At 43.8% G+C, this 24086-nt stretch overlaps 1 protein-coding gene across 2 annotated transcripts in view; it reads left to right on the top strand.

The window, feature by feature from the left end:
• The window catches only part of C2CD3 (C2 domain containing 3 centriole elongation regulator), a 604078-nt gene that overhangs the window by 219144 nt on the left and 360848 nt on the right, over positions 1 to 24086 (top strand). For both annotated transcript variants that reach the window (XM_085623335.1, XM_085623334.1), the window contains exons 20-24: positions 180 to 303; positions 2271 to 2539; positions 3063 to 3149; positions 4622 to 5245; positions 14710 to 15030. In XM_085623335.1, the coding sequence (XP_085479461.1) occupies positions 180 to 303; positions 2271 to 2539; positions 3063 to 3149; positions 4622 to 5245; positions 14710 to 15030 (1425 nt within the window). The remainder of the gene's footprint in view (positions 1 to 179; positions 304 to 2270; positions 2540 to 3062; positions 3150 to 4621; positions 5246 to 14709; positions 15031 to 24086) is intronic.

The raw sequence follows: 24086 nt of genomic DNA, 5'->3' as shown, positions 1-24086 counted from the left end.
AATGCTTTCCTTGTATACCATCTTACAGCAGAGCAGGTCTTTGTGCAAGGGAATATTTCAAAAGAATTTAGTGTACCATGTTTTAATTACTCAAGATTCTGACAATACACCTTGATAATGTTTTTATGTATTATCTGGATACTGAGTCGTTAATTGTCCACTCCCTCTTTCTTGGTCAGGTCTGCTGAATGTCAGCATTAAGTACAGACGCTCTACAAAAACAACAACCGGTGTGTTAGCTGCACGAGCAGTTTCCATTTCTGTGCAGGTGCACAGATCATCAGGGTTACAGGCAGCCGCAAGGTAAGACTGGACATATTGCGTATATTGAAAGGTTCTAAACTTATCATGATTGGAACATCTGTCTTATCTGTATTTAAATGTACAGAATGCAATCAATGTGAAAGAACATTATCTAATACCTTGTTTCATTACCAGGCACGACTAGTGACAACGGTTGTGTTCTTATTTTGTGGGAAAGAAAGATTTAAAAAACTGCAGCCTTTGGTCTTCCATGGTTTTTGCTTGCATTTAGCTATGTTCCTTAGCTTTCCTCTGATGCAGCATCTATCTGAGAGCTGATGTACCTACCACTGCGATGGTTGCACCTGCTGTTATAATTAGCAACCCTGGTAGTCATTCGCTCACTCATGGCATATCTGGTAACCCAATTCATTATGTACCATGTGCTGAATTTGTACTTCGGTAAAGCCCCTCTGCACAACGACATATAGTCAATGAGAAAGTCTGGTGCAGTGATGGTCTACTTCAAATCACATGTTGGGCAAAGATGGGAACCTCCTTCCAAGCTCATTATGATCACAAATACAGTAACCCCAACATAGAATAGGGTACAGGTTTCAAGGTTTAGAGAAAGAGCATTGCCTGCCATTTAGAGCCTGCATAATACAAGGGTTTATTGACAAATGTGAATTGATATGGAACTTTGGTCATTTTAAACCGACACATATGAACATGGTTATGCGTGAAATGTCAACTACGGAAGTCATTGTGGCATTGGATGTTGCAATATGCACAAAATGTATTTAAACTATCTGAGGGAAGGGGCCCTATCAGCTTGGTGTTGACAGTGTTCCAGGATGGTGGTGGTGGTGACATCTGTGCCAAACACAAAGCAGGAATGACGGCTCGGCGAGTTGAATGCTTACTATTAAAACATACAGTGAGCTGGTAGGTGGTCACAAATTTGAATCCCTGCATGGCTTACAATCCCTTCCATTCTCCCGAGGTCAGTAAATTAAGTAGCATTAAGTTTGGTATAGTGGCACCTGTTACTTATATCACTTCGAAACTGCAGGAATGTGGTATAAAGTGCTATATAAAAACCAAGTTGGGATTCTATAATTTAGCCAAAGAGGCAGTCAATTAGGATCAATAAGTTGGCAGATCCTAATTATCCCCCATACCGATCCCTGTTCAATTCAGAGGAGATCATACATCCACACTCCTGAGAGCAGATCCTGTCCTCCAGGGAATCAGATGTTTTTTACAAGACTCTTTGCCAACCTTGCAAATAAAGTAAGAGGCCACAAATATGCTGTATTTTCGTACAATTTAGAGGAAGGTCTGCTACACTTGAGGGGGCTCTGATGGTCACCTTCCTACCCAAGCATATCAGAGACCATCATACAGTGCACTCCAGGACAGAATGCTGGATATATTGAATCATCTGGGAACAGTTCTGGTAGAGGTGCAAAGTAGATGGCTGTATTGATCGGGTGGTCTTAGGAGTATGGACATAGCATGTATTTGGCCTGTGCAGTGTCAGCTGAGAGGCCCAGGGGTCCCAGAAGATACGTTCACAGGACATCTGGCCACTCAAGTGCCAGGATCAGTGGTGAAAAGCCTCCTTGTTAGGGATGCCTTTGTGTTGGACGTGGGAAATTCAAGAGCACATGCATGCCCCCAAATAAAGCCCATATTTGTGTTTGTGGGAGGGCGATTGCTGTCAAAACTGTTAAATGGTGACACAGGACACTTGAGTCCTCCAAACTATGCAGGTGGTCCAATCTGAACCGTTTTCTGCAATTGCCACCAGTTTCAGTCCGCAAGTGTCTTCCATATTTATTCATAGAATTTAGATTTTTTTAAGCGTTATTAAACAAAATGATTTATTTGACTGCGGTAATATTAGTGTACATAGACATTGTATGTGCGGGGTGGGCATTTGTGGGTGCAAAAATGCTTCTAATTTACTTGTGTGAACTGCCCAATATCTTTTAGATTTCTTTTTCTTCTTCCAAATGAAGGGTTATAGCAGAGCAGCACTCCTCATTCCAGTACAGTGCTGATGTTGGTGTGAATGCATACGTCACATTACACCTGTCCTTCCTTTCTGATGACCAGAAGCGGCATACTCGAGCTGTGGCCATGACGTTCTACCCAGAGTTTGACCACCATGCTGAGTTCCCTTGTAACTTAGTGATTCAACGGAGCACTGGTGAAGCCTGCAGCCTTGCAGAACTCTTGCATAATGCGGAGGCTGTTTTCTCAGTATATCACCAGAATATTGCTCAAGGTAAATACAGCATTCCTAAGGTGTATCGGAGTGTGCCACATCTCATGTGGAAATGTACATTTCATTTTAAATGGTACCAGTTTTTGAGACAGTATTATTTCTAAATGTTAATTGCAACTACTTTTTCAAAGATGCCTACTGAACTTCTTTTAATGGCACCATGTACCCGCACTGTTTACTTATCATTCGTTTGTGACACAATGAATGCACACACCTGAGCCCCAGTGTGAGAAGCCAGAGGATGTTAGGAAGTGGGGGCACAAGGTGAGTAGTTGGGCCCGCTCTGTGAAAATTTGAGAAAAGTACTGCGTTACAAGTCAAGGACCACACACCATAGGTTATTTGACCCTTCATGGTTGTGCACTGTTGGGTTCTTTCTTACATTACAATAGTCCAATGAGTGTGGACCATAAATGTAAAATGTAAGCAGTCCTGACTTGAGTTCAGAGTTGTAAATATTCAAGGAGAACGGATGCAGAATGTCCATCTGTTAATGTTACTTTTATTTTTGAAATTGGTTTAGCTGGTGAAGCAAGATTTCGCTCATCGCAAGATTACTTACTGGGAGTTGTGAAGGTTCCAACGAGAGAACTACTGAACAAGCGATCAGGTAATAACATATTGCTGGGTCTGCTACTAAATGTCATTGCATGGCCCCGGGTTCTGCTAGTAAATGTTGTTGCATATCAGTGCTGTCCCTTTTTCTTTCCTTGACAAGTCAACTATATGACTATAGGTCTTGCTTTACGACTAGTGGTTTAGTACAGTGGTTCTCAAACTTTTGACTTATGCAGACCCCACTTAATTATAGCTGAAGACCAGGGACCTCCAAGCCATTACTACTGATTGTACCCCAACAATAATATACAGGTGAGCAACTACACACCGTATAAAGCCCAGGTGGTGTTAACAAATCAATTGGTAGTTACCTGAAAATGGTGCTCTCAGCAGAAGTGATAGAACTGAAGTAGTAACTAGGTTGACATTGACCTCAGACAGACACAAGGCAGCAATAAAGCTTGGGATGGACAAAGACCGGTCTTTGTGTCAAAAAGTGACAAAGACAGTGATTGAATAAAAGCTAGAATACCGGGTGCTCCTTGTTCTGTCTAGTGGTAAGAGGTACCCTGTTTATTATTTCAGCTCTTCTGAAAAATGCAGACACTTTCTTTAGTACAAGAAGTGTAGGTGCTTGGACTGCATAAATGCTTACCAACGTAAGCAGTAAACACGAGAACGTGCAGCCTGGGAAGGGGTTTTGGCCAGTCAACCTGCATATACATGCATAGATCACTGAGCTCTTTAAAACAGTGGCTCTATAGTTGTCCCAATTTATATAATTTATAGAAAATCCTATGCAAGTCAAATTTGTGTTTATTCTGAGTCTGATTGCTTGTGCAACCTTTTCTGTAAGAAGATGAACTTATGTTCAATAAAATTCATCCTGAGCTACTAAAAAATATTATTGGTGTTGTAATAGAGATCACATCAGACAAGATTAGCGGTCATCCTGTGCAAGATTACCAGAAGTGATGACCTTGGTGTTTCAAAAGTAATGTGAAAAAATACTTTATCAATTTGAAATACATTGACCTGGGAAACCCGTTAAAAGCCATTGCTGTAAAACCCCTTGTACCACGGTAATAATATTAGTAATGTATCTCACCAATGCAGCATGATTTATCATTCGAATATCAGCTTTAAATATATTTTGGAAATTCAGTCATTTTTTCTCCAAAAATCAGTTCACAGTTATAAAAATACACACATTTTTCAACTTCTGTATAAATCTAATAATTAAATCAAGCAAAAGCTTCTAATTTAGTAGGGTGGGCTTCACAGAGGGGAGCTACGTACTGGTAGCCGGATGGCTACTACTCTTTGAAGAAGCTTGAACTAACTTTTGTTATATTTAGTTTTAATGTTTTATATTACTTGTCTGTTGGCTGGTCGGTTTGTAAATGTAACACAGTATGTATGTTAATAACACAAGAAAACTACGCCATTGATTAAAAGTTTTATATAAGTGCAAAGTGTGTTTTCTTCACAGGTGATAAACATATTTTTGCTCCTCAATTTTAGGTATAAGTGGCTGGTATCCAATGACTCTGCCAGATGATTTGATGCAGTCTCACTCTACAAGTGTTCTACAGACAGTTGTGGGGGGCTTAGAGCTCTCTGTTGCCTTTGCCAATCGTACCGATCGAGATCGTGTTATGGACGCTGCCCGGGTGCTGGGCTGGAATGTTGAGGATGAACCACAGGAAGACAGTGCAGAGGACAGCGATGAATGGCAGCGGAAGGAAAACCTGGTGACTGTGACTGTTTCCATCCCAAGGGTGTGGCTTCCAGTGCACTGCATGCTGTTTGCTGGCCAAAAGCATGTTAAAAAAAGCACCTTTTGTTATCTCCGGTACAAAGTGTACAATAATGAACCAGTGTGTTCTCCGCTCGCAAGACCAAAGGTGTCAGAGGATGGAAAGCAAGTGACTGCACTGTTTGAGCAGACCAAGTCAGTGGAACTAACTAAGGACCAGCCCTTGTTGTGGTACCTTAGAGAAGAGAGGCTGGAAATCCAGGTATGGCGAGCATATGGAAAGGATCCCAAAGCAGAAAGGCCACAAGACACTGATCGCCTTGTTGGTTGTGCGTATGTGGACCTTTCATCCCTCGGAGAGCGATCACTCAGAAAGCTGACAGTTAGCGGTAAATATCACAGTTTCTTGATTATTTTGTCCTGATTTGTGTGTTTCATTTCATTTTTGGATATCTTTCACCTCTAACTAAGAAAAGTATTTTTTGATTGCTCTGTCTCCTCCAAGTGAAATTATTCAGTGTTGTTCCGAATCTGTGTTAAAGGTCATTTGATACTTTGCATGAAATGTATTTAGTCACAGAAGGGCAAATGGTGTGGAAAGACTGGGAGCTAAGGACACACAACCTGCATTCAAAAAGAAAAAAACGTCCTACCTTCTTTATAGACTATGGACCAGATGTACGACCATTTCCTTTTGCGAGTCTCTAATTGTGTTTCTGTGTGACTTGCAATTCGAGACTCGCAAAATGAAATGTACTAATGTGTCTCAGACACATTAGCGATTCCCAATGGCGTTACAGTTGACCTGCCTCATCAATATTCTTGAAGAAGGTTGCAATTTACGACCCGTTGGGAATGGGCAATAACACAGAAATGGTGTGCTGGAGAGAGCAGACCACCATATCTGTGTTTCCTTTTAAATAAAGCAACTATTTTTTAATGCAGCCTGTTTTCCTTAATGGACAACGGGATGCGTTTTAAAAAGAAAAATTTAACGTTTCTGTTTTATTTTTCTTTAAAAACTTTTTTGCTACCCTTCTCAAAGGGGAAGGGGTCCAATTGTGAATGGGTTACCACCTACTTGAAGGAGGAGGTAAACTGCGATTGTTTTGGCGACCACATTCCGGTCGCAAAACAATTGTACACCCCCCTGCGACTCGCTGTTAGGAAGGGACGCCCTTGGCATGCCCCTTCCCAAGAGCGACTCACAAATCCTATTTTAGGAGTCGGTAATAGGTTACCGACTTGCAAAATAGGGCTTGTACATAGAAAAATGCATTTTACCGGTCGCACGCGGCTTGATAGGACGTTTGCGACTGGTAAAATGTGTCTTACTTCTGGCCACATATCTTTCTGGTGAAAACAGGGTAAGCAACCTTCTGCATTCTTCTCCCCCTTTCTGAAATGTAGAGATCCCATCCCAGCTTTAACCTGCATAGGTCTGAAAACATATGCTTCTAATGGATATAATTTAGTCTGTAGATCATTTCTTTGAAAATAGCAGAGACGCAGGCTGGGACCCTGAAAGTATATTTGTGGTGTTACCATGCAGCACCACTTTTGTCGCAGGGCACTACATTGGGTTAACCAGCACCAGCCCTTGCTGTGGGACCTTAGAGAAGAGAGGCTGGAAATCCAGGTATGACAAGTATATAGAAAGGATCCTAAAGCAGACAGGCCACAAGACACTGATAAGCTCCAAAAATATCAATACTACTGTGCATAAATGGAACTTTTGTACGCAATCCCTTCAGTTCTCTTTTCTGTGCCACAAATATCTGGACTGGCTGGAGAGTAAATTCTGATGTTGAGGCAAATTCTATGTCGTATTGGCTTTTTTTGTTATTTTGTGCTCCCAGTATGAGCAAAAAAACTTTTTTGTTTGAAGGTGCAGAAAGCATCTAAGGTTGTATCAAAAAACACTTACATTGCTGCTCCAAATGTTGGCTGTTACCTCGGCATGATCTCTAAAGTTAGTCTAAAGGAAGGCAATCATGACCAGTCAGATCCGAGTGGCATTTTTTGAGTTAATAATAGGCTTGTACCCTGTTCTTATGCAACACAGGCTCTGTAAGTTTGCCAACCACACCATTAGTTAAGAAACACAGAAATAAGTCTAGGAGTAAATTCCGCTCCTTCAGACTGCGAGTAACCTTGTAAGAAAGACCCATTCCTCTCCATATATAAAGGACTAGGTGGATCCAGTACTAGAATTTTAAGAAATGATTTGTGCCCCAACTTGTTTAGTGTACTGATGAGTGTGGCATCATATGTTCCAGTTGCAAAGCCACTTCAGGCAACACTGTCTCGGGCATCACAGTTTGTCTGTAAGACAGATATTCTTGCAATGATGCTACAAATGAAGATGTCTTCTGTTCTGCTGGTGTGCTGTGCTGTGGTGCCACTGACTTCTGAGAGTTCTACAAATTCTATTGATAGCAAGGTGGATAAGTTGCCATATTCCCCCAGCTTTTGAGAGAGTTGTGGTACAGAATCCATTGTCAGTTTTCATGGACTGAACTTACGATGCCAAAAGGTCTTTTCACTGCAATTAGCTGCATCTGTATTGGCTCACCCGTGTCTCGAAAAGTCACAAAAGTTATTAAACCAAACATAAAAAAGCGTGATGAAAGTACTTCAAACAGAGATGGCAAATTTTTATTGGAGACCGGGTTGTTAATTACTTTAAAATCAGAATTTTCTTTTTGGTTGTGTCTGAGGAAATTCAGAATTTGCAAGATGCTAGTGCTTTCAGCTCTTCACATGTGAATGTTCTCAATAAATATCTTCAGATCACTCTGTCTTATGATCATACTCATTACTATACTGCCTTTTAAGAGGCCAGAATGCCTGGCAATTGAAGTCTCCTGTGACTGTACTTGATAAGCTTACAGGCCTATGGGTGACAGTATAGTTTTCCTTTTGCTGAGGCTTTTAAAAACCCATTGGCTGAAATATTTCAGTGGCCAGATCTGGCACAAGTTGTCATTAGGTGAATATTAAGGAAGCACATCTTTTATACATCTGTTACTTAGATCAAATGTCCTTAATAGCCAGAGGCATAAGGTGATGAAGCATTCATGACCTGCATTATTTGTTTTCTGTGTTCATTGCAGTAATTGGATAGGCCTTTGGATGGTGAAAAATCATTTTGGCTCAATATATACCAGGCTTTAAAGAAAGTTTAAATAATCAAGAAAGACCCTAGACCTTTCCATGTCTTTGTGAAACCTGAGGCTTTTTTACACCACAAAGAGCAATGCCCTATTCCTCAATAGAGGCCAGGCTTTAATATGGACCACCCATTTCAAAGGCAAATTCATTGGTAAGCGACATTGAAGAGGTTGGGGAGAGATAAATGAAAATGATGCCACAGGCTCTGTCCAGGAGGAAGCACTTTAAGAACACCCTTAGAACACAATGCACCAGTGGGTAGCAGAATGATGATGAACTTCATGTCCTACAAATGGCTGAGGTGGAACTTCTATGTCCTGTATATTGTGAAAGAAGTGTTCAGTAAATGTTGAAAAGCTTTACTATAATTGTCAAGACCAGAAAATAGCAGAGCTAACTTGTGAAAGAAGTGTTACCAAAGCGGGCCCTTAAGGAGGCAGTTCTGATAAAAAGAAATACAGAGTTCAACGCCCAATACTCATCCCCTAAAGAAGGTTGGAAATATGAGACCCTTAGCAACTTAATGGACAAGTAACATATTTATGAAAACAGAAAAATTGAGAATTGTGTCTGTGGTGTAGGTTCTAAAATAACTGCTTTAGTGGGTGATTTCTCAAGACATGATTTGTCTCTTTCCACATACCAAATCTTTCAGAACACAGGACATTCTTCCACTTCATGGTGGCATGCCGGCACTTTTTGTTCAAAGGTTAACATCAGCACCTCTGATCTTCATAAAGGTGTTGTCTAAGGTAGGAGCATGCTTATGACTACAGGAAGTGCAATTTTTTTCCTTTTGCCAGATGGTAGGCTCTAAACAGATCCCTTAATGGATAAAGTTCTGAAGATGCAGTTAGTAAAACGATGACCTTTCTTCACAAACTAGGGTTCTCTTTGAAGTTCCCAGCATCAAAATTGGTCTCTGTTCGGTTCATTGGCAAAGTTATGAACTCTTCTCTGATGGTGCTTTTCTTATATAAAGATGATAGTGTTTTTCTGCCTGACAGGACACTTGAGGGAGTTCAGTTCTTGAGACGTTTGAGTCTTGTGCCACTATGTTTCTGATAGATATTTCTACCACCAGAATCCTCCCCTGTTGAATTTCTCCCAGGTTCGAGACTGGAGTCCTAAATTCTAAATAGCTCTCCTTCACTGGTAGGTGGCACTTCGGCTCCATCTCTGGATATGACATCACGGGGTCATATAAGGTGTCCCTATAGGGCACTGACATCTGTTTCTCTTTTCCTGCACCCTTTGATGTGAATCTAGAGTTGTTCTCCTCAAAACATTTCCTACACAATTTACCAATTTTGCTGTGTTATCAGGATGTCTCGAGGGCAGATTTCACGGTTTAACTCTTGTCCCGCCTGTCAAGCATGCCAGTGTGCGAGGCCAAACTCTTCATGGTGTGGCTTGGGATGTAGGTCGCTGCTCCAGATACAGGTTCTGCTCAAAGTATCACCGTCGAATAGCGCATCCTTGAAGAGGGCTGCTTCCAAGGACAAGTCCTCTAGGAATAAGTACAAGATACATGTCAAGAATGCTTCTTGATGTCAATCCCAGTAAAAATGTAGGTTGTCTAGTGGTGCCTTCGTTGACTGCCCCTGGTCTTGATGTCATCTTCGTAAATTATTTTGGTGGCGATGGACCTGTTTCCAGATATAGGACAAGCTCTGGCTCCAGAATTTAAAGACCCTTCACTTTTCCTAGAATTTCCAACACCTATTGCTGACCCCACACAAATTGCGGCTTTCATGCAGGGGAAGAGGGCTCTCTTCCGCTCAACTCTTTATCCCTCTGTTGTGCATGCAGGCACCAGAGAAGTCAATGGGGCGTCTGACCGGGCTTTTGCCAGCGGCTCTGCCCCCAGTGCTGGTCAACCTTCTCATCTTCTTCCTCATGCCATTCCAGGGCCGTCCAACCCTTTTCTTCTGCCGAAGACCTTGCCAGTTGCTCCATCACAAGCACTACCCTCAATGACACTGGGGCTATTTTCAGATCTGTTACGAAGCATAGCTAATTTTCAAAAGACAAATACTATTTTGGTCAGGTTTCAAAGCAATACAAAGCAGAGCATTTAGTGGAGAAGGAATCCTCTTAAAGGCCTTTGCCTCATGAGGAGTACTTTGGTAAATTTGGGCTGGACGAGTGTTTGGCTCATATTCAAATCCCAGTCACATTCAGAACATTGTGTACCACGCTGATGATGACAGCAGTGAGACAGGCCACCTTCTTCAACCCATTTAGATGGATGCTAGTGACGATCTGGTCCTGCAAAATGCCAGCAGCCTGTATACTTCCCCCAAAGGTGAATTTGGAGTGTCCCTCGGCACCTCTCGCTGAGGAAGTGGCATCATTTAAGGCTGATCTGTGCAAGGCCACTGAGGTCCTTGAGTTGCCTTTGCCTGTTGAGCAGACCGAGGTTGCCCTCTTTCACAGAAAATTGACAGCTCGATCCCCTTCAACGAGGCGCTGATGCATCCTATTTTGGTCTCTCTCAGCAACCCAGAGTCTACTCATGCAGTGAACTGCTATATCGCCCACTGCCATCATCCAGCTCCTGGATACCCAGAATGTTTGGTAGTTCACCCCCCTCCACAGTCTTGTCATTCAGTCTGCCTCTTCCTCCAAGCAGAACCGTGAGTCTTTTCTTTCTTCTACTGATAGGGGTATCACAAAGTATTAAGGCAATGCAGAACAAAAATTCTTCTCCTTGAGGAGCTTACCATTTGAGCCATGAATGCAATTTGCCTCCTGAACTATTACTCTCATACTCTGTGGGGGATGGAGGAAAAGGTAATTCCAAACGTCCCAGACCATGTTTGTGACCATTTCACAGAAGTTGTGCTTAATGGGCAAGGTGTAAAGAGTATTCTCTGCTCTGGCCTAGATAAAATGGATGTGGTGGTGCAGATCATGGGCTTTTCCATTGCCATGCCTGATCGTGCCTGGATGCATTCCACAGGCCATTCAGTCAATGCAGAGTAAAATCTTAGGAATATATCCTTCAATGGAGTGTGCCTCCCTGGAAAGAAGACCGATTCAAGCTATATTGGGCTATGGTTTGGTCCTTGGGGCTGGCTCTCCATGCTTGCCAGTTTCAGCAGCAAGGCCAAAGTTCTGGAGATATTCTCAGGGCTCGTTCTTTTGATGGCACCAGCCCTGTTAGCCATTGCAGCAGCCCAACAAGATCTTTTTCCATTACAGTGTCAGAGTCGTTCCAAAGTCCATCAAGAGCAACAACAATAGTCCTCTTCCTAATTCCTCCCCAACCTCCTGCAAAACCACCTTAATCCACCCTTGAGGTATTATGTGCAGCCTATAGGGAAAATGTGTGTCCTTTCACTTGTTAGGCTGACAATCCATCACTCAGGCCGTTGGGGTCTTACAAATTGTCAAGCGAGTCTATGCCTTTCCCTTCCAGAAGTTTGTGCCTCCCTCTCCCCGTTCCTTCAGTTACCTCAGATGACCATGCCCACATTCTTCATCTCTGTTGAGCAAAGGGGACGTGAAATTAGTCCAGGAGAATGACATCGGGCAAGGATGATAATCCTATTATTTACTTGTTCCCAAGAAAGACTGTCCAATTCTGGACCTTCGCTGTCTGAATACCTTCCTCTAGAAGGAGAGATTCAAAATGCTTTGCCTGATACAGGTCTCTTTGGCTCTGGAGCTAGGTGGTGTCCCTCAACTTGCAGGTCAAGTCATGTTCCGATTCTGCATTCAAACAAGAGGTAACTGCATTTTGTGGTGGGCTCTACCCACTATCGATTTATGGTTCTCCAGTTTGGTATAACATCAGCCCCTTCCCCACTCCAGTCTTCACACATTAGCAGGTTGGGGGTCCTCCATTTTCCCACACCTCAATGTGTTGCGCCACCTGCAGGCTATTATTTCCTTGCTATTCGACCTGAGGTTTTTAGTCAACCTTCCAAAGTCCTACATCCAGCCCTCCAAGTGTCGCTTTTCATCAGGGCAGAGCTGGGCGCTATCTCCCTCAAGGCCTTACCCCCTACCCAACGAGCTTGGGACATTCAAGCTTTGATCCGAAGGTTTCAGGATGGAGCTTCTGACCTTGGCTGTTTGCCTCTTGTATCCTGCTCAATGACACCTGCATGCATGGATGTGATGTCTCTGTTTTCAATTGACCGATCAATGGGGAGTTCTGACAGAGAACCGTCATATTTCCCTGGACGCAGGCTGAGATCTACAGTAGTGACTGGCGTGGGATCACTTCACATGCCAGAAGCTCTACTGCAGTGATCAATTTGGTTTCAGAGTCCTCCTCCCTGGTTAGGTTCAGTTGATCCAGCCTTTGAAGTTTCCTGATTTCTTTTCACAGCCACATCCATCGCAGATGAGGACGTGGAGCATACATTGGTGTTCATGTGTGCTCGTAGCCTTTGCAGGTCAAAGCCAACTATCTCCCCCTAGGGCTGTGACATCATGACAAAAACTTCCTAATGTTCTAGCCTGCTGCTGGGCTATTTTCAAAACGTAAAACAATCTACACAAGGATCTTAGTGCGCGTCTGAACCAACATTACAAAAGTGTGCAACTTTTTATTTTTTTATATTTATAATAAAACATTATATATCAAGCTTAAGGTTAGATTACTTATGAAAAAGCATGAGATGTTCTGAGATCTGAAAACAGTTTAACTAATGGATACATTATGAATCCTATCCTTGGTAGTTAAACCGAGAGTAAATGTGACATTCGCTACAACACCGAGTGAGTTGAGTCCAAGCACGAACGAACTGCTCATACTGCCAGTCCGTCTTAGCTCGTGACACTCCCCACCCGTATGTGCCTTTCAGCATCCATCAGTGTCATCTGTTTACATTATACACCAGTGTCCGCTCCCTGTACCTATGCCAATTCACACGCCTCACCTTAACCACCAGTGCCACCTTTGCACACTGGCCACCAGTGCAAGCTCCTCACACTAACCGGTGGCAGCTTCTTAACCAGCCAGTCACTGCCAGTTCCTCACACTGCCCATCACTGTTGGCTATTTACACTACTCTTCTGTCCCAGCATCTTGTGCTGACTGCCATTTCCAGTTTGTCATGTTTTCCACTGGTGTCTACTCCACGTGCTACCCATTCGTGTCTGCTCAACACGTACTCATTGGTGTCTGCTCCTCAGAAAATCCACTAGTATCAGCTCTTCACACAGCTCACTAGTGCCTACCCCATACACTACCCATGGCTGCCTACTCCTCACACTGAATCACGCTTGCCTTGGAGACTGATGGGTTGTTTAGCCTCCATGACCACCCTGTCACTGGCCTCTCTATGCAGCAACTGCAGTGGTCTTTTGAAGTGAAAGTTTGTCTGTGTTTCTATCTTTGCACTTTGTCCTCCCCTCCCTGCCTCCTTTAATATTTTTCACTCTCTTCTATGTGCGTCTGTTTTCCTGTAATAGTATCTGTGCTTCCCTTAGTCATCCTTAGTCATCCTTTCAGTTTATCATTGCTCACCACTTTCTTCCTCGATCATCCTTCTTTCTCTCTCTCACTTCATCTCTCACTCCATCTCCCCCTCTTATAATTCCTTGATGTCACCCCCTCCTCTACCTTCTACTCCATCTTATCTTCCTCCACCCCAGCTGGTCCTGCAGTGATGCCTGTGTAGGTGGGTGCAAGCTGGGGAAGTGGCCAGAGCAAGGGATGACATGAGTGGTCTATACAGACCTCTAGCACAACCCCCTGGTCCTCTGGTTAGTGGGCTATGCAAGGGAGGCTCTCTTAGGATGGAATGGGACCGTACTAACATTCCCTTCTTTCGCAATTCTCAGTTGAACCTTATTAAGGATGGTTCTCGTTTCATTCACTTTTTTATTTGGAACAGTGATCTCTTGTGTATTCTTTGTTTATTATGCCAAGATAATGTACTTTAATGGAAGGTTTGCCAGTGTTTCATTATCAGGGGAATATCACAACTGTGGCTGTTTCAGAACTAATGCCCTAATAACCTTGGTGCTGGAGATTAAGCATCTGTTGACAGACACAAAGGCGCTGCCGGAGTAAGACCAAACACTTTCCCTCTGCCATAGTCTAAGACAGCTATTGTCTTTGTCAGTTTGTTTGTTTAGGTCTGGGTTTGACAGCCCAGCCTACAATATACATAGCGTGGGCTTTGCATACTCCCCTTTCATCCATTGGCTTTCTTCAACCTCCTTCAGCCATTGGCTCAAAATATTTTTAATCGCTTCTTTGCCCTGCCCTGTGGAATATTTATCCCTCACCTAATGCTTTTGGCTGTTTTGGTACATTCCTCAGCCTTTACTGAAGTGCTTGCCCTCATTTGCGCAAGGGACCAATTTACAACTATCGCCTTTTCTGTATCTTTCTGCTGGCTTTCTCCTTTGTGTCTTGTTCTAATGTACTAATGACTCGTGTATTAGCATATTAAACCCAGGCCTGTTGGCTTTTCCAGCGCTTGCATTTTTCTGGATTCTAACTCACAGAACCAAAATGCCACCTACTATCCAAGTGCTGTTGTATTTTGTCAAGGCACTTTAGTGATCAGCTTCACCACTTATGGCTCAGAGTTTGCTCACATTTTAATATACATAGGCAGTGATTGAAAAGCAATGACAAGTTACAATATAGATTGAAAGTTTGTTGTAGTTTTTGTTGTTCATTCTGAGCTGGATTTTGTTTTTTGTCTAGGTGTTTATCCATTGTTTAAGCGGAATGCCTCTGACTTGTCAGGTGCTGGTGTGAGAGTTCACATTGCTCTTGCTTCGGCTTATCATCCTTCAGTTCCTGTTCGTCGAGACAGTTACACAGAGGACGCGGGCGACTCTGAAGCAGGTGAGACAGATGACGGGGAGCCACACGCATCAGACAAACAAAACTACCAAAAACCCTCTTCAAGTTCCGAGGCTGCCCCAGGTTTCCAATCATCAGAGGAAGCCTGTGAGGTAGACATGGAGAATACCTTTGCTGTCAACATCACAGTGGACAGGGCGATGCACTTAAGTCTAAAAGGTAAGAATACGACAGCAAAACCTTGTACTACTTTAAATGTCTGTCTTCCTACATAATGACTTACTATGTGTATTAATCGACTCTTAATACTCATCAAGTCTTCCTCACTTTAACTATATTGGACCATTTTACGTGAGAGTTAATTCCAAGGGTTATGACAATTACTTTGCTGTCTCCTACTTTCTATTGAGGTTGGTCACCATGTTACCTTTACATAGTTAAGACCATGGCCTAACCCATCTAACCACTGTCCATGTACCCGGTAATGATCAGGAGTTGGGGCTGTACGAGTGTGTAACTTCCATATGCATGTTTGTGAATAGAGATGTTTCCCTGCAGCCACTAGTCTTGCACTGAGCCTGTAGACATGCAGAATCAGTATTACTCCACCTTCATCCTCGCTCTGTGCCTGTTGGGAACCCATCTCTTGCACTGCGCTCGTACATATGAGGCAGTGGTAGTACTAAGCCCCTCACTTCGCACTGTTGCTGTAGAGCTGTGTAAAAGATAGTAATGAATTGCCTCTTTTGCACTGAGCCTTTAGAAAGGGGATGCATTTAAATTTTAAAGAAATGGAAAAGTTTTCCTTTCATTTTTTTATAGTGGACAGTAGTACGTGGGACCACTGCCTGCTCTGAAAAAATGTTGGCGTCACCTTTCACAAGGGGGAAATGGTCCCTTGGGAGTCCCCTTCTGTTTGCGAATGGTTTACCAACCACTGTGAATATTTTGCAACCGCATTCCCGGTCGCAAAACATTCCTACATACTGGTGCGACTTAAGAAAGGATGCCCTTAACATGCCCCTTCCTAATAGTGACTTACAAACCCTATTTTGCGATTCGGTAATAGGTTAACGACTCGCAAAATTGGGTTGGTACATGCCAAAAAGCATTTTACTGGTCCCAAACAGCGTGATGGTCTGTTTCCAAGAGGGAAAATGCTTCATACATTTGGCCCAAGATATCTGTTTATACGATCCCTTCCTCAAGCCCTTTTACACTATCTAAGCTTGTAATTCTCTTTGCATCTAGATCTATGCTGTTGCACTGTCTGGGGCTGCAGCACTAACTTCGCTGTAAGCTCTGCAGTCATGCACTGTGTCAGGGGGTTGAGCTCTCTTCTTGCCACTATCTCTGCAGTCTTGCACTGTGTCCTGGGTTGGAGTCATCTTTTTGCCACACACGCTTCAGTCTTCCACTGTGCCACGCGCTGGATTCTGTGTTTGCCACAAGCTGCAGCCTTGCAGTGTATTTTAGTATGACCCTTATCCTTGCTACTGGTTCTAAAGTCATGCACCATGTCTGGGTTGGAGCCCTTTCTTTCTCAAGTTCTGCAGCCGTTTGAAACAAAACAATCTTTCTTTTTTGTTTGAAGATGTATATAAATGTTGAAATAAATATGCAATTTAGCAGTGGGGAAATTTGACTGAGTGGAGCTTGCCAGCTCTAACAGCTGTTCCACATGTGTATACATGTAACTCACTTTTCGTTCTTGGTCGAACTATTGGATCCTTGGCCTCTATATATTTTTAATATTTTAGGGTACCCACAGCTGGCAAGTATGGTATTTTCTGTGGCAATGCATCAAATACATATGTATGCATTATGAGTCTGTCTGCAGGGGTAACGGACTGCCCCATTTTTGCATGGTCACAGCATACCAGACCCAGACAAAAATAATTTTTGGTTCCATAGCAAAATGTGGTCTTCCCATATCTTGAGCAGCATTAGTTTGGCCGGAAATTGAATCTGAATCTATCTTACTGCAAATCTCTCCCCGCCCCCCTTCAAGTGTCATGCCTTTGTATAGTAACACTACTCATAATGTTGAGTAGGAGTAGCCTGGATGCAACCCATGTTGCTACCTCTCTGATATGCATGGGTGCCTCTCCATACTTTGAGGCTTCCAATAGACCCACATCTTTTACCCATCTAGGTTTACAGCTTTTCGTTGTATTGGATAAATTATCGATTAATTTTGTATATGTTGAGGCTGCACCATCTGTCAAAGGCTCTACTAGTATCATGTTCTTCAGTAGTGATCAATCGGATATCAAGAACCCCTATACCTCCAATTAAAAGTGTTTGTCCAAGAACTTCATTTCCACATTCCCTTTATTCTTCTTTCTGTGACTTGTGTGCCTTTTCTCTCGATCTTTGTAGCATTTCTCACACTCTTTAAGTGTCTTTTGAGCCATTTCTCTTGATCTCTTTTTGTTTTTGTAATATTTCTCTCGCTTTGTATGTGATATTTCTCTCGCTCTCTCAGCCATCTTGCTCGCTCTTTGTACCATTTCTTTCGCTCTTTGTGCGTCTTCTCACTCTTTGTGCGTCTTCTCACTCTTTGTGCGTCTTCTCGCTCTTTGTGTCTTCTCGCGCTTTGTGTCTTCTCGCTCTTTGTGCGTCTTCTCGCTCTTTGTGCGTCTTCTCGCTCTTTGTGCATCTTCTCGCTCTTTGTACGTCTTCTCGCTCTTTGTGCGTTTTCTCGCTCTTTGTGCGTTTCTCGCTTTTTCTGCATCTTCTTGCTCTTTGTACATCTTCTCGCTCCTTTTGCCATTCTTGCTCTTTTTGACATCGGTCTCTTCGTGCCATTTCACTCGCTTCTTTTGCCTCCCTCTCATTCCTTTTCAGACCTTTTTGTAATCTTTCTCGCTCTTTCTGTGAACTTTGTGCTGTCTCTCTATCTTGTATCTCTGCATGCCCCGTTCTCGCACCCAGTGGCGGCTGCCGCACAATGAAAATGGAGTGGGGGGTGGTAGGACGTGGGGGATTTGACGGTAAAAGTAATATAGAAAAAAACTTAGCTCTCGCTGCCCCGATGGGTGCCTCCGTGCTTCACCCCCAGCAGTATCTGGGTAGGCAACACAGGCTCCCCTGCCAATCCAGATGCTGCTCTCATGCTATGAGAGCATCACCAGGATTGGACTGAGCGGCCTGGTCTGCCACACAGACACTGCCTCAGAACCTGTGGCTTTTCTCCAATCTGGCTGCGAACACAGCTGGGTTGGAGAAATAGAAGAGCGCATGTCTGTTTGGCCAGCCTACGACAGCCACGAGGCCATCACTCCTGCCTATAATGGCCCATCCCCGCACGTACGCACTGTCAGCCATAGAAAAATAAAATTATATTGTTTTCCTATCATTGTATTTTTCTGTGACGGACTGGCCAGTGGGGGCGACGCTCCTCTGCAATTCTGGAGGAGCCGACCCTGCTCGCACCCCCTACTGCCTCCCGTCGCTCCATACCTGTTCCTCGTGCCGCTCTCCTTCCCGCTCCCCAGCTGACTTCGCTCCTTCTCAGCCCCGCCCGCCACCCCGTGCGCTCCTCTTCCTGTGCTCATCTCCACTCCCTAGAACTACTTAAAGTTAACCACAGTGTGTACCAGACATTACGGAAGTGCATAGGCCCAGCCTGCCTCTCACCCGAACTTACCTCCGACCAGTCCTCTGACCGTTCAAGGCCCCCTGCGGACCCGTCTCCAGCACCTCTAGGCACCCTCCTCGCCCCTCTCACGCTCTCTCTCCATCTTTCACCTTGCTCTCTCTGCTACTTTAATGACACTTCCATTCTCTGTGCCTTTTCTCTTGCATTTGCTGTGACCTTTGTGCTATTTTTCTCGCTCTTTGTGCATTATCTCTCCCTCTTACTGCAACTTTTGTGCCTTTTCTCTCAATCTTTCTAGCATTCCTCCAGCTTTTTCTGTGACTTTTGTGGCATTTCTCTCAATCTTTGTGTCTTTTGTGCATTCCTCTCGCTCTCTTTGCAATCTCTTTGACTCTTTGTGCCATTTATGTTAATGTTAATGACATTTACAGAGCGCAACTGCTACCCAAAGGTGTCCTGACGTTGTGTAAAAGTCCTACTGAAACCTATAAGGCCAGTAGGTTTGTCATACATCTTAAATGGTAAGGCAGACTGTTCCATTCCTTGGCCGCACAGACCACAAAGCCTCTGCTACCCCAACTGACTTTTTTAACAGAGGGCACTGTCACCAATTTTGCTTCTGAAGAGCGAAGTGATCTTTTTGGTACATACCACTCAGTACCAGAAACTCGGGTCCTCCTCTGACCCACCACTACCCCACCAATCTCCTTTGCACCCTGAAGCCCGTACGTCGCACCACCTTCTGCTGGCACGCCACAAAGCACAACATGGAAGGAACTTTCACCTGCTCCCTCTGCCATTAGCCTGCACTACTGCTCCCACAACTCCATTGTCCACCGAGAACACACCCAAAACCACACCCACTCAAACACCTACCAACTAACACACCCAAACCTCTCACACACCAATATCATGCATGCTTCTTAACACCCGCTCACTCAGCAAGCACTCATTAGAGAGCTTCGGCCTGCTGGATGATGCCACCCGAGACAATTTCTTCATCATGGAAACATGGCTGACTACAGCTGCAGCATAAGACATTGCTGCCGCCACCCACGCTGGATACAAGATCACCAACCAAGACCGCCCTAGAATGCACAGAGGAGAAATTGCCATATGTTATAAGGATACATTCAACTGCAGTGCCTCCAGAGAAGCCGGAACAAACAACATGGACCTCCTCAACTTGCAAATCAAAGCAAACTTCACCGTGGGTGGTACCCTGGTTTTCTGCCCCCCGAGACCTCTGAGCCAACTTTGCTAGCAACATTACAATTACGGACTTCGTCGCCCCACAAGTCCTAGACTTCAGTGCTGTCATACACCTAGGAGATCTCAACTTCCTGCTAGAAGATCCGACCGACTCCAACTCAGCTACCTTTCTTGATAACCTCGGACAAATGCGACCAAGCCAATGCATCACAGAACTCACCCAAGCCGCCGGACACATCCCAGATCCTATCTTCATATCCTTCAACATGAACAGACCCTCACCTGGACCAACCACACCATAGTTTGTTTCACCGTCAACATTCATCAGAACAGACATCAATGCAGAAGAACCCTAGTAGTGGGCCCAACACACTGGCACTGGTGCAACATAACAGAGGCAGATTGGACATCCACCCTCCACAAGAACAAATCAGAACCCAGGGGCCTCCTAGCACATGACATTGAAAACTTCAACAAGAGAAACACCTACTGCGACGATACTCTGGCCCCAAGAAAACAAGCCGCACAGCAAAAACTGGAACACAAGCCAGCTGGTACATGGTAGACCTCAGAATGACTAAGCATCACTGCAAGTTACTGGAATGGAAAGGAAAACAAAGTCAAGGGGAAGTGGAGAATGACTCTTTTAAAGCTGCCCAGAGAAGGTACCACAAACTAATCTGGCAAACTAAGGGGAAGGCCATAGTAAAACTGATAAATGTCAGCTCCAACAGCAGCAAAGAAATCGTCACAATCAACAAGGATTTCACCACATCCACAGTTGCCTCCAGCAACACCAGCCCACCCAAAGATCTGTGTAACTACCTTTCAAACTTCTTTTGCAGCAAGATCACAACCATATACAGCAACAACGCACTACAATCGGACCCATTGTCTTTCACCAGAAATCTCCCAGTGGCAAATGAAGACGGCACAATCACCACATGGGACACCATCAGCACAGAAGTTACCACAGTAATCATGAAGACCAAACACTGCTGAGCCATGATTCACAAAAAGGTATCCATCAGCAATCGGTCGAATTATTGATTAACTGCTCTGCTAGACGTAGGAGCCAAAGCGTACGCAAACATTTTATTGCAGGAATTTGAGGCATGGTCTGCAGAGGAAAATATAATCCCGTATTGCCAAACTGGTTTCAGGCCAAAGTCATGGACCATAGATAGCATGGTCACCCTATCCTATTTGGTTCATCAAACCCTGATACCCTCCTGTGCACCACTATTCACCTGTTTCATACATTAATCTATTGCATTCAACAGTGTGGATAGGAATATATTATGGACAAAAATAGCCCAACGAGGCATCTCCTCTCCCTTATTGAAGGCAATTATTGCTCCCTATTCTGACACATGGGTCTGTATTAAGCTTGACAATGGAAATAGAGTTGCACCCGAAATACCGACAAACCGAGCTCTGAAACAGGAGAGTGTTAGCACTGATTATGTTCAATTTATATACAGCAGACTTGGGCCTCGTCATATCTAACGCTAAAACAATACCACCAAGGATTGGATCTTACAGACATTCTGTACTGCAAATGCAGTCGACTTAATCATCCTGGACCACACTTGACATGGGAATGCAGAGAGCACTTGACCAGCTTAATTCATATAACACTCATAACAAGCTCACTGCTGACTTTGGAAAGACAAAGGTTATGATATTCAGCTATTACAAACATAAGTCGAATCAGCAATGGAGGTTAGGGTAACTGAAGATTGATAATTCATCAAACTACAACTGTTTGAGGGTATGGTTCTCCGATAACCGTAAACATACCGTACAATTATAGCACCTTAAGAAAAAAGCATCTGCAGTTATATTTGCTCTCTGCAAATTAAATAAACAGCTGCACAGTGGGTCGGCCAAGGCAATAATCCAAGTTGTGCATGTCAAACTACTACCTACTGTTTCCTATGGTCATCAAATTTATCTTGGGAAACTGTCACTCGTACTAGATAAGATACAGTTTAACACCTACAAGCGATTTTTTGGTCCACGAAAACACACTTGGCAGTCGCTGCTACTATGGGAGTTCGGCCTTACTAGGCAAGAGTTGGAACGCAAGGCATCATGTGTCAAATACTGTCACTCATTAGTTACTGCCAACCCCGGAACCGTAAAGAACGTAATTCTTGAAATTGATAAGACCTTGAATAAACACCCTGGGGGGTCATAGCTAGCAGCTGTGGCCAATGATTTAAATATCAGCTCAGAGTCCGTTTCCGCTTCAATGGTTACACATTTGTTTATCATGTCTACTCTGAAAAAACAAGTTATGGCTGTCTCCCGTAAAGCTTATATAGAGAAAATATTTGCTCTCTGTGCACATCGAATTGTTAAATCTTATAAGAATGCAAAGATACAGCCTTATCTTAAATAGTCTTTAAGTCTTTAAGCAGAATGAACAGACATTCAATTTTATGCCTCGGGCTAATGATTTTCTTGACCCAAGAAAACCAAACTAACTGGACAAATCAATTGAAATGGCAACCCTCAAGATGCTGTGATTATAATCAAGACAATCCTGCATTTTTAAAAGCACATAGCACTTTATTAAGACCAATGTTTTTAACCCAAGGAATTCACACCTCTTAAGAGGTCTGGACATACTGTTTCCGTACCAATCGACTGATGGACCTGAACCGGAATTGAGCCCTCTTTTTAAAACCTTTTTGGGCTGTACTTTCTGTTTTACTCATTTTGCAACAATGTGTTTTATATACCATTGTGATTTTAAAGGTGTTATTTTACCAATGTTTATTAATTGCTTCAATAAAGGATTTCAAACACTGCGGATCCCTAGGGATTCCTGCCCCCATCACACCTTCAAGAAAGGAGTGAACCCTATCAGCGAGGCTCTCACCCCCATCTTCACCACCTCCATCAGGACAGCCACCTTTCCAGAACCATGGAAACATGCAGCCATCAATGTCCTTCTAAAGAAACTCTCGGCCAAACCAACCAAACTCGCCAACTACTGACTGTTATCCCTCCTTCCTTACCCAGCCATGGTCTTTGAAAAAGCAATCAACAAGCGCCTCTCCGACCACCTTGCCAATCACCAGCTTCTCAATGCCACATTGCCCTCATAGCAGAAATGGATGACATCCGGATGAGCCTTGATGGGGAAAACCGCAACCCTTATCCTCTTAAACCTGGCAGCAGCCTTCAACCCAGTCTCCCATCCGTTTCTGATCTGATGACTTCACGAAGCAGGCCTCCAGGGACTCACCCTCGAGTAAATCTGCTCCTTCCTCACCGGAAGAACCCAAACCATCAACATGCCTCCTACTCCTCTTGAGCACACAAACTAATCTGCGGAGTACCGCAGGGCTCCTTGTTCATCCCAACGATCTTCAACATCTACATGAGTCCACTGGCTGACGTCATACATACTCGCAACATAAACATCCTCACCTATGACGACGACATGCAACTGATACTGTCCATCTCGGAAAATAGCACCCAACACCAGGAACAAGTTCACTACATGCATGACCGAAGTGGCCACATGCATGAAATCCAACTGCCTCAATCTGAACTCAGACAAGACTAAAGTGGTGGTTTTCGGGAAATACGTCTCTTCATGGGAATCCACCTGGTGATCCAGTGATTTCGGGCCCACATCTAGCCTGCAAGCAAGAAACATCGGAATCATTATAGACAACAAACCGGACATGGCTGTCCAAGATAATGCAGTAGCCTAGTCCTGCTTCAACCCCCTAAGGATGCTGAAGAAAATCTTCAATTTGCTACAGAACAACACCAGAAAAACGATCACCCAATCCCTAGACTATGGGAAAACCCTATATGTAGGAATATCCAACCAGTTTAACAAGTCTGCATACCATCCAAAATGCGTTAGCCAGACTAGTCCTCAACCACCAAAGCCGAGTCCACACCGCATCACGGGCTTCAGATACACGAATGCGCACACTTCAAACTCCTCACCCACACAGCACACCACAACACAGGCTCTGCCTACCTAAATAGCTGCTTTCGTTTCCACCAACCTTCCTGAAACCTCTGCTCTGCCCATCGCTACTAGCTCACAACCCATGCATACACAAAAGCAGAGCAGGGGGTAGTGTAGTGCCTTCTCATACCGGACTCCTAAACCGTGGAACTACCTTCCACAACACATCAAAGCCTCCTCTTGTCATTCTGACTTCCACAAGAAGCTGAAGACCTGGCTTTTCAAGTAATGCCCTCCATGGCTGGCCCCACACACTGGCTACAAAGCGCCTGGATACCCTCACAGGTGATAAGCGCGCTATAAAAATAGTGCTAACATAACAAATATAATTATAAAAATATTAAAATATATCAGGATAGTGAAAATCCCTACAAATTTAAATAATCAGTAACAAATATTATCTAAACTTGGATTATATTATAAAATCAGTTCCATGTTTGTAGTTCATATATTGTT

The sequence above is a fragment of the Triturus cristatus genome, chromosome 8 (genome assembly GCF_964204655.1).
Source record: "Triturus cristatus chromosome 8, aTriCri1.1, whole genome shotgun sequence".
Taxonomy (NCBI): domain Eukaryota; kingdom Metazoa; phylum Chordata; class Amphibia; order Caudata; family Salamandridae; genus Triturus; species Triturus cristatus.
This window is presented reverse-complemented; position numbering and strand designations above follow the sequence as displayed.